Below are 15,283 nucleotides of genomic sequence, written 5' to 3'. Positions count from 1 at the left end.
GCAGAAGTTGGGTTAAAGTTTGAAAGAGACACAACCAACAATCTCAAATGCACAAAAAAAACCTTTAGTTGTTTTTATTTTATAATCTACAAAAGATAATGGTTTTCAATTATCTTGATTGTAGTGTTTGTTAGGTTCCGGCTTCAAAAAATTTTCGAGTAAGATTCTTTAAAGAGCAAGGCTGATGTTCTTGATCAGCTGTTTAACGCTACAACAATAATGTTCAAGCGTACACTGCCGATGCAAGTATAGTAGACAGATATGAGTCTGTCGGATATCGATCCCACGAGTATGGTTGTCTTTTGTCTATCAATGTCAGTGCAATTAATAGATAGAAACGAGATAAATTGTGAGAGTAGTTGTCGAAGCAATAACTTGAAAAGAATAAGATAAAATATGATAATGATAAACTGGGATCCACAACGTGAATATTCAACAGAATACTAAGTGCTTACAAGATATTAAAGGATAGGTGATTGTCGATGCATTAAATTGCAATGATTATCTTACCAAGCTTAACTTCTATATTTAATCTAAGACTTAAACATGCATATTAACCACACCTTCTGATGATGGAAATGGAACACTATTAAGAACAAGTAGGTTAAATTCCTCTAATCCTCAAGCAACTTCTGTTGTCATGCTTGTTAACTTGAACTGTTGCTGCACTTTCCAGTGTCAGTGACTGCAATAACACTTCCATGCTAAAAAATTCAAACCCAAAGATTAAACAGTAGAAGCAAGATTGAATAAAATAAAATTTAACCCAGAAATCATGTGTACTACCGTAAAACATGAAATAGAAAGTAATCACCATCATTTAGAAAAGAAATATAAAAGAAACAAGTGGAGAATATTATTCCTAGACAATCTTGACTTGAATCTCTCCATTCCCTCTTGTGTCGCACTCAGGGCTCATTGTTAGGAGCTGGTCTGCGTCCCTTTCACATCAGTTCACCCGTAAGAGACTTAAGCTGTCATAGTCGAAAAGCTTCAAAGGATAGGTTGAAAAAGATAATACCCCTCAAAAAGCCTCTCTCCCCTTCTTCCTTTTCACGTGAATATTAATATTTATCCAAATAACACAAGTGTCCTTTCATCAGAATCATGCTACCTCTATACGTAAAATTTGGTTGTACCAGACTGGACAACTCATATTTTTGTTCTTATCCGGACAACTATCATGTGCGATGACAATTCTGGGTGCAATATGGAAATACTCATGCAGTGACATCAGTACCAAAACATGACAAAATTAAGGATAAATAGGCTAAGATCCATTGAGTTATAAAATGGAATTTATTGAACTGAAAATGCTAAAATATGTGCTAAAGATAACTAAATGGGGACAAATTAACCAATAAGTAGGGAGAAAGCATATGTTATTTCTAGTACCATCAGTTCTTCAAAAGTACTTTCATACAAAAGGTACTCTTTAATTGTTGCATTGAAGTTTCAAGTTATCGTATTTTCTCTTCGTTTCGTGCTATAACTTGATTTCCCTTTTTTTTTCACTTAAGCTTACAAAATTAGCAATTTTTTTCAATTAATTGGATAATAAGTTTCATCTCTTTTCATAAAATAAGGACAATAGAGAAATATGCAAGGAAAACTACTTTCAAATGCATTAATTATGTAATGTGCAAAATTTTATTCAACAAAGTAATAAGCTATTTACTTTATACATATTATTATTCATTAACTAATCAAATCTCTTGATTTCAAATACATGTGTTTATGATTTTTTTTAGTTTTTTTATCTTGTTTTTTAGCATTTTCATTTGGGGTGAAAAACACAGATTAAATGTTTCGTTTAGAAATGGGTTTGCTTTCATTTTTACAGTACTTTAAATAGGTAATTGAGAGAGTGAAATGCAAGTGTGGGGTTTGATAAAACTAAGTTTTTTTTACTGAAACAATAGCTAGAGGGGAAGAGAGAAAAAAGAAGAAGAAAGAAGATGGAAACACAATGAAAAAAGAATGAATTTTAAACAATTTTTTATGTGGAAAATTGGACTGATTTATTTATGTTTGATGAGTTAGTTTGGTAGCATAGAATGTAGAGATGTTTGATGAGTTAATTGAGAAAGCTAAAACAGTTGAGGAGACTTGGCTGAGTTGCCTCGTTCAGTGGTAACTGAATTGGGTAAAAGGACTTTTGATGGTGCATCTGGACAACTATCTAAGAGAAGACGTGATATTTAGGGTTCTGATGGGAGTGCACGATACGAGTTATGACCAAGTCAGTCTGGGCAACAAGATAGTGTTGTAGTTAATACTGGTGGTTCATTGGGTGGTTCTGGATGGCCATTTTGTGCACGTTGTAGGCGTAAACATTCGGGTGAGTGTCGTAAGTTGACAGGCAGTTTTTTTAAGTGTGGTTCGAAAGAATATTTTTTGAGGGATTTCCCAAATAGAGTTGAGGTTTTATAGACTCAGAGTTCGACACCTATTTCTACGCCTGCTAGAGACCATGGTCGCGGTAGAGGTAATGGGAAACTGGTTGGGTTGCGAATTATTGCTCATACTGTTGTTATACCAGTTGATTCTGAAGGTCCAGCTTGGGTTTATGTAATTAAAGAATCGAATGATCAAGATTCGAATGTTGAGATTGAAGGTATTTTTTCCTTGTAATCACTTCTTTTATTCTCATTGATAGATTTAGGTTCTATGCCTTCGTAAATTTTAAGTGAATTAACTAATAAATAGGTAATCCCGATAGAAGCTAGTGAGTTAGGGGAAAAAATAGTTGCGAATTCTTTAGATGAGAGTGTCATAGTGAATAGAGGAAATTGTTAGCAAAGTTACTATAGAATAAGTTTGTAGTAGTGAATAGGACCATTAAGAAAAACAGTACAAAGTTAGGAAGTTAGAGTGCATAGCGAAAGTGTGATTGTTAGTTCAAAAGTAGAAATATCATATTTTGTGATTAAGCAATTGACGTGTTAGTAGGGGAATTTTGAGGACGAAATTCTTTTTAGAGGGGGAGAATTGTAACACCCCAAAATAGGGCCTAGAAGTTTTTGGGGTATTTTAGGGATTTTAGCCTTAGAGTGTTCAGAATTTTGTGACATGATTTATCCGTAATTTTTTTAAATATGGTTTTTAGAAAGTTAAATTAATTTTTGAAAAAAAAAAGTTTTAAAGACCTTCAATTTTGAAAATTGGACTGATTTGTAAAAGAGTCAAAATTGTGAGTTTTTAAGAGGCAATTAAACCAAAATTTAAAAATCACACTAATATCATCCCCTACCTATAAGTTTCACATTAGTCTTCTTCCCCTGTTATTGTTGTTGTCGTCCCTTGCTTCTCTAAGCACTATACAATCAATTTTGATTCCTAAACTCTATTTATTGCGATTTTTGTTATCCTTCAAGCTATAAACCTCCATTGAAACCAAGAAAAAAAAAACAACAAAAACACCTCCATTGTCAAGCTTTTGGGTTTTTCAAGTTTTCGCTCAAACTTTTGGATTTCCGTCAACTAAGGTAATGATTCGATTCCTTATGAGTTTCTAATGTTATTTAGTCTTTAAAACTAAGTTTTTAGCTATTAAATCACATGTTTTGAACAAAAGATGAAAATTAGCTCATTATTGGTGGATTTCGAGATTTTGAGTAAAAACGTGATTTCAAAGTGTTTTTCAATTAATTTTGACATGATTAAGAGGTTTCTAAACTTACTTTGAAGTTTCGTTAAAGATTTCTTGAGTTTTAATAAATTTTTAGAAAATATGCTTCATCTATTTGATGTTGATTAGAATAAAGTATTTTAACCTTACTGCATTACTTCTATTTGACTTTTATTAGAACATGGTTTTACAAACCTATAAATAGACGTAGTTGTCTCTCCTCTTGTATCATTTGGATTCGACATAGTGAATTTTCTTCTCCTCTACCCGTGGTTTTTTCCCAAAAGGGTTTCCATGTAAAATCTGTGTGTTCTATTTTTCTATGTTTTCTTGCCGTTATCAACATTCTATTTTTTACACTTACCAACCACACTAGAATATGCTCACACTCTCATGGGATTTAAGTTGGTGATACGTTCTCATCCCTTAGGGAATTAGAGAACTATTACAATATATTTATGCACATAGTGCTGAATCTCCCACTTATCAAAATGGATCTTATGACATACCAACTATACTCGTGACTCTATCCGACAACGTTATTAGGACATTTTACATTTATAATTGTCACAAAACATATTTCTATTAGAATAACAATCGAATCACATATAACAAGCATTTTCATATATAATTATCATATTGGATATTCACTTTTGCACACATTCATTTATTCGACCTCAATCATATCACATAGCAAAGATTTTACATACCTCTTGGTCACGTACAACTTTAACGTCCATTTTACTTCAATTCTATTATTGAATTATGCATGCATGTATATGTATATATATTGAAATCAAATTATAAAAGTATAAACTAGAATTGATCATTCAACGATGACTTTAGCTTTCTATTATCTCTAGATGTCCCTGCTTCATTTATAGTTACATTCGATAACTTTAACTATAAAGACAATCTTAATTTCATACAAACAAACGCATGAAAATATATCAATTACATAAGAATTTTATTTTATTCATTTTAATCCTTATAAATTCAAATTTCCAAAATACTCATATATTTTGGTATTGGTTATCGAATCGAAAATCGATTTCATATTTCTTCACTAGGAACATCTAGCTTCCAATCTATGTAATAATTTTTTAAAAACTTTCAATTCTTTTCAATTTAGTCCCTAACAACATAACCATTAAACTTTCACTTAATTTAACAACATTGTAAGTTAACCATTTCATTTCCAACATATCTATTATAAAATCAAGCTTATCCTACCACATTCTTCATGATTTCAAGCTTACCATCTTTACTCGGGCTTGAATTACCAACTATCTTTACTTAATAATCCATGAAAAATCAAAGGAAAAAGCTTACCAATTTAGCCTTGGAAGCTTACGGCAAAGGAGAGAAAAAGAAGCTAAATTCCTTCCTTAGCCATGGACGATAGGAAAAGACGAGTAAAATGAAGATGGCATTGTTTTCTTTTAAGCCATTTTCTCTCTCCCACTAACATGATTTAACACCTTAACCTTAATTAATTAAAAAAAATTATAAATCAATGGTCATCAATTCATTAGGAAAGTAATTAGTGGAAATCTATGGCTATGGATGGTCTCCTCTAGACCTGTTCATGGGCTGGACGGCCCGGCCCAGCCCGACGGCCCGTCCGAAATATGGGAGGGTTCGTGTAAAAATATAGGCCCGAAATATAGGCTTGGGCAAAAAAATGAGGCCCGTTTAAAAAATAGGCCGGGCTCGGGCTCAACTTTTTTGGCCCGAGCCCGGCCCGGCCCGGCCCGAATATAATAAATATATATTTTTTATTTTTATTTTTTAATTTTAAAATACTTAAAAAATATTTTTATTTTTATTTTTTATTTTTAAAATATTTTTTTGTGTTTATTAAAAATCGGGCCGGGCCGGGCCGGGCTCGGGCTTATTATTTTTTCCCGGGCCGGGCCTGGGTAAAATTTTAGGCCCATATTTCGGGCCGGGCCGGGCCCGGGCCTAAGAGTCGGGCCAAAATTTTTTCCGGGCCCGGCCCGAACCCGGCCCATGGACAGGTCTAGTCTCCTCCACCATCTCAACTTTAATAATGGATTAATTAACTTCAAATCCTTGGTTAAACTCACACCAAGTTCTTTATATATAACAATCTTACAATTTAGTCCTTATAAATATAATTACCAATTGTTTTAATTTAATTTAATTTAATAAATCAACCTTACACTTTTATACTCAGTACATAATCATTCGATTCTAATTTACAGTTATCTCAATTTAATAAATTTGGCCCTAAAATCAAATTTTTGGATGCCATTAAAATTTGGATTGTTAAATAAGATGATGAGGTTTTGGACTCCAAACTTGGCATAAAGAGGCATGGATCTAGTTAAGTTTATTCGTAATGCTATCGTGGTGAAAGTTGATGATGTTATGGAGGTACTTATGGTGCAACTATGTTGATGTCTGTCAAGAAAAACAAAACAAAAAAAAACAAAACAAAACAAAAGAAAAAGAAGCGAGATAGGAAAAGAAAAAAAAAATAAAAACAAAGTGTTTTGAGTAATTGTAAAGAGGCCCTCTAGCATTAATCAAAAGTAAAAAATGTCATGTGTTAGTCATTCAATGGGCTAATGTGCCATGTCAGTAATCTGTTAGTGGTTTAACAAAATTTTTATCTGCAATGACTAATTTGGGCAATTATCTTAATTAAAGTGACTAAATTGAAAAATATTTATTGTAGTGACCAAAATAGAACAAACCCTAAAAAGTAATCATGATTGTAGTTTACATTTATTTATATAACAAAATCTTATAAGAACTATAAAAATCTATAACTATTACTCAAATTCCTATTAGAAACCTAATTTTGTATCTAAATACTTAAAATTTTATTGAAAACCAACTATGTAATCAAATACTTTGTAAAAATTTGTAAAAAATTATTAATTAAAAATTGTAAATTTTATAATACCAAGTTGAAATATTTTTTATTAATGATTTTTTAACCTATCTATTTATATAACAATATTTTATATGGTAACAAAATTTATAATATATACTAATATATTTATTTATATAACAATTTCCTATTGGTCTCGATGATAACTTATAACAAGTAAATCTTACAAAAGCTTTCACTAATTTTCTTGTTAGCCTACGGCGGAAGGTCCTTATATTCACGTTGTTCACTATTTATTTATTTAAATTTTGAACTTAACTCCTATTTGGACTTGTTTGATATATATATATATATATATAGAATAGATAGTCTTACGTAACCTAGAAACTCAAAATCAAATTTTAGGTTTTCTCCGACTTCACGCATCGAAATCAAGCAGGTAAGCAGCTGCGAAAATCCATACAAATATTTGTTTTTGATCTTCGCTTTTTATAGTTTTACAAAATTATATTTCTTTCAGACGAAAACCATCTTTGTCTAATAATGTCTGGCGAAGAGGAAGAAAACGCTGCTGAGCTCAAAATTGGAGAAGGTAAGCCTCCTTTTCCTTGTTCTTTAAAATTACTAAAACGCACATGCTAATTTTTTTTTAATTGTTATGGATAGAGTTTTTGAAGGCGAAGTGTTTGATGAATTGTGAAGTGGCTTTAATTCTCGAGCATAAGTATGAGCAGCTTCAGCAAATGTCTGACGATCCCATGAATCAAGTTTCCCAGTGAGTTCCATAACCAACCTCAATTGTCAATTGGGTCTTTTTATTTTCCCCTCGTTTAAATATTTCTGTGTAATTGGCTTACTGGGGTTTCTGTTTAATTAAGCCGACGTGATTTTTTAAAAACATTTAGCGCCTTTTTAAACATAAGTTTCTTTCGTTTTTTGGTCTTTGGGATGGTACTTTGTTTCATGTAAATAGAGTTTTTCTATTTGTCTTATTGTTTGTTTGGTGCACATGATAGGATTAATTAGGATGTAGCTTCTTTTTCGATTGCTATATTTTTCAATCAGAAGGTTAGTTGGACATTATATACTGTATGGATGATTGCAGAAACCTATATCGGGGGAGAGTGAAGGATTTTTCCTTGGGTTTTGCTGAATAAAGAGATGAACTTTTGTTATGAACAGAGTTGTCAAGGGCGCAAGGCTCAAAAGAGGCCCTAGCCTAAGGGAATTAAAAAGCAATATGTATATGTGTGACTTTTTGTATGCGTCTGTCTCTATATATTGATATATAAAGCTTAAGATATGTGATCAACCCTAAAGTGCGGTCTATTTTATCTACAAAACATCCAATTTCTTTTATTGGTCAATATGCATGATTTCCTTGTGATTCAAGTCTCTTGTTGAATACTCAAATATAGATAATCATAGATTTTGATACTATACTTTCTTACTTGTAAAGGTATATCTAATGAAAAAGGTAAAAGAAATTACGGATAACTTCAATTAAGCAGGCATTTTCATGCTTATCGCTTATAGTAAAGTGTGCCTAGGTGAACTAGACATGTGCCTGATTAATTTGGCCTCACCCGAAGGGTCTAAGGCACTTTTGTTGTCTAGTGCTAGAGCCTTAACAGCACTGGTTATGCATGAGCCAAAATAAGATAGCAAAAAGGCAATATACTTAATTTGATCATATATTGTATCCTTAATTCTGCTCACAAATGGAACCTGACTGTAAGATAAGGACCTTCTAATGGGATGTGTATAGAAAATTGCATGCCTTTATTGCTGTATTTCTGTTCACACTTGATGCGATGAATGATTGTCCTTTGTCTTTGTTTCACAGGGTATTCGAGAAGTCACTGCAGTATGTAAAACGCTTTAGCCGTTATAAAAATCCAGATGCTGTGAGACAAGTTCGAGAATATCCTCTAAGTTTCCAAAAATTTTAAATAGACCTTATTTAAACATATCATATTTACTGCTCTTGATAAGCTTTTTTGGTGCCTCTTTCTCCTATAAATTGCTGTCCTTTTGGAACTGTCTGTTATTATGTTGTGGTTTGTTGGATCAGTTTATGGTGGAAGTTGAAAGAGGTTTAAGCTAACTTCAGCTGATGTTAGTTTAAGGAAGTTTCAACATGTTTTCAATACTCTTCTATGATCTGATTAAAGCAGATTGCATTATTTTCTCTTCAACTAATACTTCCTCCTTATGACGATAATGCTTGCGCATATTCTATTGCTTTTCTTAGGATATTTGATTTGCCTCTCTATTGTGAACCTTAACTGATGATTAGAATTCTGAGTAGATATCAGTTAGCTGAATTCGAGGTGAGGATCTATACTTTCTAAAGCATTAAACTTAGAATTATGATGTTAATGACCATGTAGAAAAATCTTCATATTGTGTTTTATTTATGCAGCTTTGTGTTCTTGGCAACCTGTGTCCTGAAACTGTGGAGGAAGCAATCGCTATGGTGCCTTCCATCAAGGTAAAAATGCTAATCGAACTCGTGTAGTTCTACAACTTTTATGCTCCTTTTTTTCTTTTCGTTGTCTGGATAGTAATTGATTTGTTCATCCTTCTTCACTTGCATTTGTGCCGTTTAAGTTTGAAAAAAAAAACCATTTGGCCTTTCTGTTTGTCTACCCCTATAAGTTATACCACAAAAAATGAGACCAATTGGATGCTGTTTAGATTATACTGCTGCATCCTTTTCACATGTATTGTCTAGCACGTAAGTAGGGGATTTTGATGTTTTAATGGCCTCTCTCTCTCTCCCTCTATATATATATATAAAGAAAACAAGGACAATGGCTCATCAGAAGCTATCCCTTGCTTTTGAGGCCAAGCTTATTTCTAGAATTTATTGGGTTTCTTCTCACTGTTTTAAGCAAGAACTTAGAAGAATTAATATAAATTATTAAACTTGTTTTAACCTGTAGCAACGAATTGTCTTTGATATGCAGACTAAAGGGCGGGCTCACGACGACGATGCCATCGAGAGAATGCTAAATGACCTTTCCCTTATCAAGAAATTTGAATAGTGGCCGCTAAATTACTGGCTGTCTATGACACTGAAGACATGAATAGAATGTTGAATGCCCCGTCTCATATAAAATATACATTTTTATCTATTTTACCCATGTCAGTTTGGGATTGACCTAAAAAGTTGTAGTGTGTCGAATGGTTTACGTTCTGTAAATTTCTCATTAAGGTGTTGCAAACCCGCATGTCTCAAAACGGCTTTTGCTGTTCATTCTCGTGATTTTTTGTAAGTTTATACTCTTATGATTGATCTAATTTTTTTTCTTCAAATGTAATAATTGCATTTAATACTATATTGTTGTAATATGTATATTAATTAGTGAGGTGAAAATATGAGTTGAAACATCGAATCATGATCAATTGATCTAATTTTTATCGAGGTTTAGTTTAACATTCTTGAAAGAGACTCAGATAAGTATGTAGTTCAATTTTTCTTATCCGATAGCAGTGTTCATTTTTTTTTTCTTTTCAGAGTTTATATTAAACAGATATTCAATCTATTAATGTCGAATTTCAAGCCAGATCAAAAAATTTAAAAATCCATCTTGTACAAAAGGAAACAGTTTATATTTCATATATTATGTAAAAATAATTGTACGTATACATGCCTTCAATATGAAACAACCTCATTTCCCTCCCTCAATTACCAATAATAATTGACCCAAGATATGTTTGTATGCATTTGAATCAATTATTTTATCAACTACAAAATTTTTATTAATTTTAAGAGTTATATTTGAATGTGATTTTTTTATTTAAAATATGGTTTATATATTCAAATTAAGTTTTACTAACAAAGTGTATTAATTGATTAAAAGGTATTTGAAATTTTTATCTTATTTATCATGATATTAACGGATTTGAATATCATGTAAAATAATTGAAATGGACGTACATGTTGAAAATGTTGTTGGAACCAACTTTGATAACAAATATAAAAATAAACACAATAAAAAAACCAAAAAATGTTATAATTTGGTGTAAACCTACATTTAGGCCTAGCTCAGAGATGAATTTAGAACCCAAACACAATATAAACAACAATTTAAATCCAACTAACTATTCAACGGTTGCAACCTCGTGAATGTACTCCCTCAAACAATTTGCTTTACTGAGAGAAGTAAACACTCATCCAGTTTATAAATAATTCATAGCATTTTTGCACTTAAAAGAAGTTCCTAAACATGAATTATATTGTACTCACTTGCTCAATAATCACACTAAAAGAGTGAAGCTTTCTATATAGAGGCAGAACATGTGTAGCTTAACTTAGTGGATCACTTAAGCTTCCTTAAAATGGGGATAAGATTGAGGCCTTATCTTTAAATAGAACAATCCCCTCTTTGTAGCTTCCAATCATCTCTCCTTTTAGAAGTCTTTTTAAAGATTTATCTTGTATTTTGTTACTTTATTTATTTCATAAATGCACATAAAAAATGTAATACTCCTTATCCGAGAAACTCGAGTAATGAATGTTACATTTAGCATTGAACATTCTCTTCTATATCAAATACTTATGATTTGGGCCCTTATTAAGGTCACATTACTCTTTTTAGAACTTTATTAGATTAACAATAAAGTTTAATTCCATCCCAAACTCGTTTCAAGTCTCTTTTGGGCCAACTAAAAATTTTCAGTTCTAGGTTTGATGTCTTGAGACAATGTCATGTTATTGTAGAACTTTAGCTTCAAAGTTGTCTTGTCTCGAGACAAAGGGGCTTATTTCTTGAGACTTGTCTCGAGACAAAGTCCAATATGTCTTGGTTTGTCTCAAGACATGACCCTGATACTGTAGCTTTTTAGCTTCAAAGTTCTTGTGTCTCGAGACACATTTTGTATGTCTCGAGACTTGGGAGAGGGGCCTTGAAAATTTTGTTTTCAAACATCTCCAAATCATACCAGAGCTATCCGCGATAATTCCAAACAATAATCAAAGCTCATAAACTATGTAATACCTCATATTTACCATTCAAAACACATTAAACTCAAATATTAGAACAACTAGACACTTTCTTTCTTACTTCATTAACTCACCTATGTACACTCCATACTCTATACCATGAAATTTATTTCATACCTCTTTTCTCCCATGCCTTGAAGATGTTATGAATTGTGTTGAGGTCGCTACTTCGAACGAGAACTTCAATCTGATCATTCACCTACGTGTTGAAAAATAACACGTTAAGCTACATTGTAGCTTAATAAGTACCCACGAATTCAAATCTTACCATTGCTTAGTTTATTCCACAATAATAATACTACTACTAATAAAAAAAGTTATTCAATAATTATAAAGTTCACTAATAGTTTGATTCACAACTTTTTTATTTCACGATATAATAAGAACTTTTTATCGAAACTTACTTGCCACAACTTCTAGCCCATGCTAGATACGTTTGAACCACATGAATACACAGAGCATATCATGATACATGAAGCACAAAAGTGTTGGAAACATGGGCACCGAAGTGCAATATCACGAATATCATGATTAACACAGAGGCGCTTGGGTTTCTATGGTATGCCAACTATATCCATGAAATTCAACGCTAGTCTACATAGACACTCAAATATAATTGAATTTACAATAATTAATCATGAATACTTTATTCCACAATTTTCAAAACAATTGTAGTTTCATTTACAATAATCATAGAACTTTATTTGGTAAATTCTTAATTCACAATACACTTTATATTTCGTGTTCTCTACATCATTTTCACTTATCAAATAATAACACGTAAAACTTACACATACTTTTCAATTTAGTACTTTTTACCGTGAAATTCAATAGTCCCTATCACATAACACTTTAATCCATTAATTCACATGTCTAATTTATATGCTCTTTACTTTTCTTATTTCAATCATAAATTTCACAAATTTCATGATTTAGTCTTTAGCATCATGACATACAATATTTACTATAATCTCACTTCAATATTACTTTATGTCATTTCTTTGCCATATTTCACTTCCATTAAGCTTTCTTTTAAAATATTCTATTTCACATATCAAATTATTTTACACTTTATTTTACTTATTTACCACAACTTTCACAAAGTTTACATTTTAATCCTTAGGTAACAAGGGAATTCAAGGGTAATTACATCTCTTCAACCTTTAATAATTTGTTTTTCTCTTTTCTTTACCACTTGAATCACTTCATCTATCTCTTTTCAATAACATGTCAAGAAATAAAACTTTTCATGAGAATTCTTTACTTTAACATCATTTCTATACTTTTCTAACAAGATTAAACTTGAAAGCATAATAAAACCTTGGTATTTGATCTGCCCCAAATCGATGTGGCAAATTAGGCTTTTTCGACACACTTAAGGAGCTTTTCTCGATCAAAATAGAGTTTTTAGCTTAGTTTTCCTTATTTTCGTATTCTTATATTTTTTGGGTAATAAGTGAAAATCTCTCATTTTTTTATTTTTACCCAAATTGGCCGACAGTGCCATTGAGAGGTCTAACGTGTGTCTGAGTGATGTAGGGGTGTGTCAGAGGTCGAAAACAAGCGAGAACGACATCTAGGGAAAAGGTATCGCAATATCCAACCCTTGGAGTCGTGATACCTCCTACAATATAGAAGACCAAGGAGACCTTTCAGTGGTACTGCGACATCCTCCTTGGGTATCGCAATATCCACCTCTCAAGAAAGGCCCCCAAGTTCAATATTGCCTGAGATATCACGATATCCTCTTCTGGGTATCGCAATATCACCTTCGTCAAAGGGATAAGCTTGGACAAAAAGGGCAACCTTTGTCTACCCGACCCACCAATCATACAAGGCCTGTGTAGGGGCAATTTTGGCATCTAAAAAGTAATCAGAACACCCTTCAAAACAACCAAAAATTGTTGAGGAGGAGAGACACACATTTAGCTTAGTTTTCTATAAGTTTTCTTTAGTTTTTCTCTACAGTTTTCTAGGGTTTTTATTTTTCTCCAAAATACGCCAAATAGAAGCTCATAAGAGCTGGTCCATTCGAAACATGCCAACAGAAGCTCATAAGAGCTGGTCCACTCAAAAAATGCCAACAGAAGCTCATAAGAGCTGATCCACCTGAATCATGCCGAATAGAAAGTATAGTGCGAGAGTTCGCAACAAATACTGAACCTCAATTTACTTGGGTAACATACAGATATCTCCCTTCAATGACATCTCCACTCCAAACCCCCGTAACACACCAAAACACGAATGTACTCTATTTTGCGTTCAATTCAAAACGAACATCAAATTCAATATTATAACTCAGATAATGATCCATTTCCAATAATAGAATATATATTATATCATTTAATATCAATCGCCTATGTATATAAATGCTAAATTTTAACCGTACGAACTTACCTGGCCAAATTGCAGAAATGTCAAAGTATAGGGCTATTTGGTAATTTTCCATCCTCCTCGATTTTCCACTCGATCTTGATCTAAATCAACAATTTCATTCAATTCATTAATTTAGATAGTAAAACAATTTATTTTATGCAATTTAGTCATTTTTGTATTTTACAAAATTACCCCTAACATTTAACTTTTATTCAATTTAGTCCCTGAGCCTAAAACATGAAAATTAACCATTTTTAATGCCAATTTATATCATTAAAATATTCATGGCACACAAAACAGCCCACATTTTTAATAATTTCACATCAAATCCTTGTATTTTTACTATTTCAATAATTTAGTCCATAATTAGAAAATTCATAAAAAATCACTTAATAAAATACTTTTAAATAACAAATAATACTTCAAATTCATCATTTAATAAAAAAATCACATAGATTCATCAATGGAAACATACAATATCTTTAACAGTTTCAAAATCGAAGGTACAGGCTAACTAGACCTAGTTGCAACGATTTCAAAAACATAAAAATTATTAGAAACGGGGCTAAATTGGACTTACAGGCATCCTACGAAGCTTTTTTGAAGCTTGAGTATTCTTTCATGGAGTTTCGATGATGAACCAAGTAAAATGGGGAGGAAAACATTAGGTTTTCTTTATTTTATTAACATTTTTCTTTATTTTAATAATAAACTAACATATATAACCTTTAAATTAAAAGAAATTAAAGCATCCACCGTCCCACTATTTTAAGGATGGCTTAATTATCCATTAAGGACATCCAATTATAATTCTTTAATCAATTATCACCTTTAAACTAATAGCGATTGACTTTTTTAACTTTTACGATTTAGTCCTTTTTGCTTAATTAACTATCGAAACATTAACAGCACGTTTGGTTCGCTGTAATGGAATAGAGGTGTAATAGCAAATCAACTGTTTGGTTGAATGTAATGGAATAGAGGCGTAATAGTAATCCTGTGTTTGGTTGAATGTAATAGAGGTGTAATAGCATAATGGAAAAAACTAAAATGACTAGAATACCCTTAGCATAAATTTTTTTTGGTAAATGATTATTGTTATTGTTATTTAAATATATTTTAATTAAAATATATAATTTAATAAAATTCTTAATAATTAGGAGAAATTTGTTTTGGTAAATTATTATTGTTATTGTTATTTAAATTTTAATAAGATTATTAATATCAATAATATATAATTTAATCATATTTAAACATAATTATTATTAAATATATTATAATTAAAATATATAATTTAATATAATTCTTAATAATTAATATTCTTATATGAATTTACTCAAACCATAATATATGATACTGTAAAATATAAATTAACATAATTATTATTAAATATATTATAATT

At 31.4% G+C, this 15,283-nt stretch overlaps 1 protein-coding gene across 2 annotated transcripts; it reads left to right on the top strand.

Moving 5' to 3' along the window:
- The first annotated feature begins 3,340 nt into the window (after positions 1–3,340).
- LOC107914396 (DNA-directed RNA polymerase II subunit 4) lies at positions 3,341–9,815 on the top strand. Of its 2 annotated transcripts, none has more exons than XM_041103224.1 (7): positions 3,341–3,488; positions 7,015–7,086; positions 7,161–7,269; positions 8,341–8,418; positions 8,794–8,827; positions 8,920–8,988; positions 9,467–9,815. In XM_041103224.1, exons 2-7 carry the CDS (start codon positions 7,038–7,040, stop codon positions 9,542–9,544), a joined length of 417 nt encoding a protein of 138 aa, XP_040959158.1. In that variant the 5' UTR covers positions 3,341–3,488; positions 7,015–7,037; the 3' UTR covers positions 9,545–9,815. The 2 variants fall into 2 exon arrangements, with proteins under 2 accessions (XP_040959158.1, XP_016698786.2); XM_016843297.2 differs by lacking the exon at positions 3,341–3,488 and adding an exon at positions 6,704–6,933.
- Positions 9,816–15,283: the final 5,468 nt, after the last annotated feature.

This window comes from Gossypium hirsutum, chromosome D10 (genome assembly GCF_007990345.1).
Source record: "Gossypium hirsutum isolate 1008001.06 chromosome D10, Gossypium_hirsutum_v2.1, whole genome shotgun sequence".
Classification (NCBI taxonomy): Eukaryota; Viridiplantae; Streptophyta; class Magnoliopsida; order Malvales; family Malvaceae; genus Gossypium; species Gossypium hirsutum.
Note: the sequence above shows the minus strand (reverse complement) of the source record. Positions and strands in the feature narration are given on the sequence as shown.

Coding starts and splice junctions, on each gene's coding strand:
- LOC107914396 (XM_041103224.1), top strand. CDS start 7,038: ATGTCTGGCGAAGAGGAAGAAAACGCTGCTGAGCTCAAAATTGGAGAA. Junction 7,270..8,340: donor CCCATGAATCAAGTTTCCCA/GTGAGTTCCATA, acceptor TTTGTTTCACAG/GGTATTCGAGAAGTCACTGC. Junction 8,989..9,466: donor CTATGGTGCCTTCCATCAAG/GTAAAAATGCTA, acceptor TTTGATATGCAG/ACTAAAGGGCGGGCTCACGA.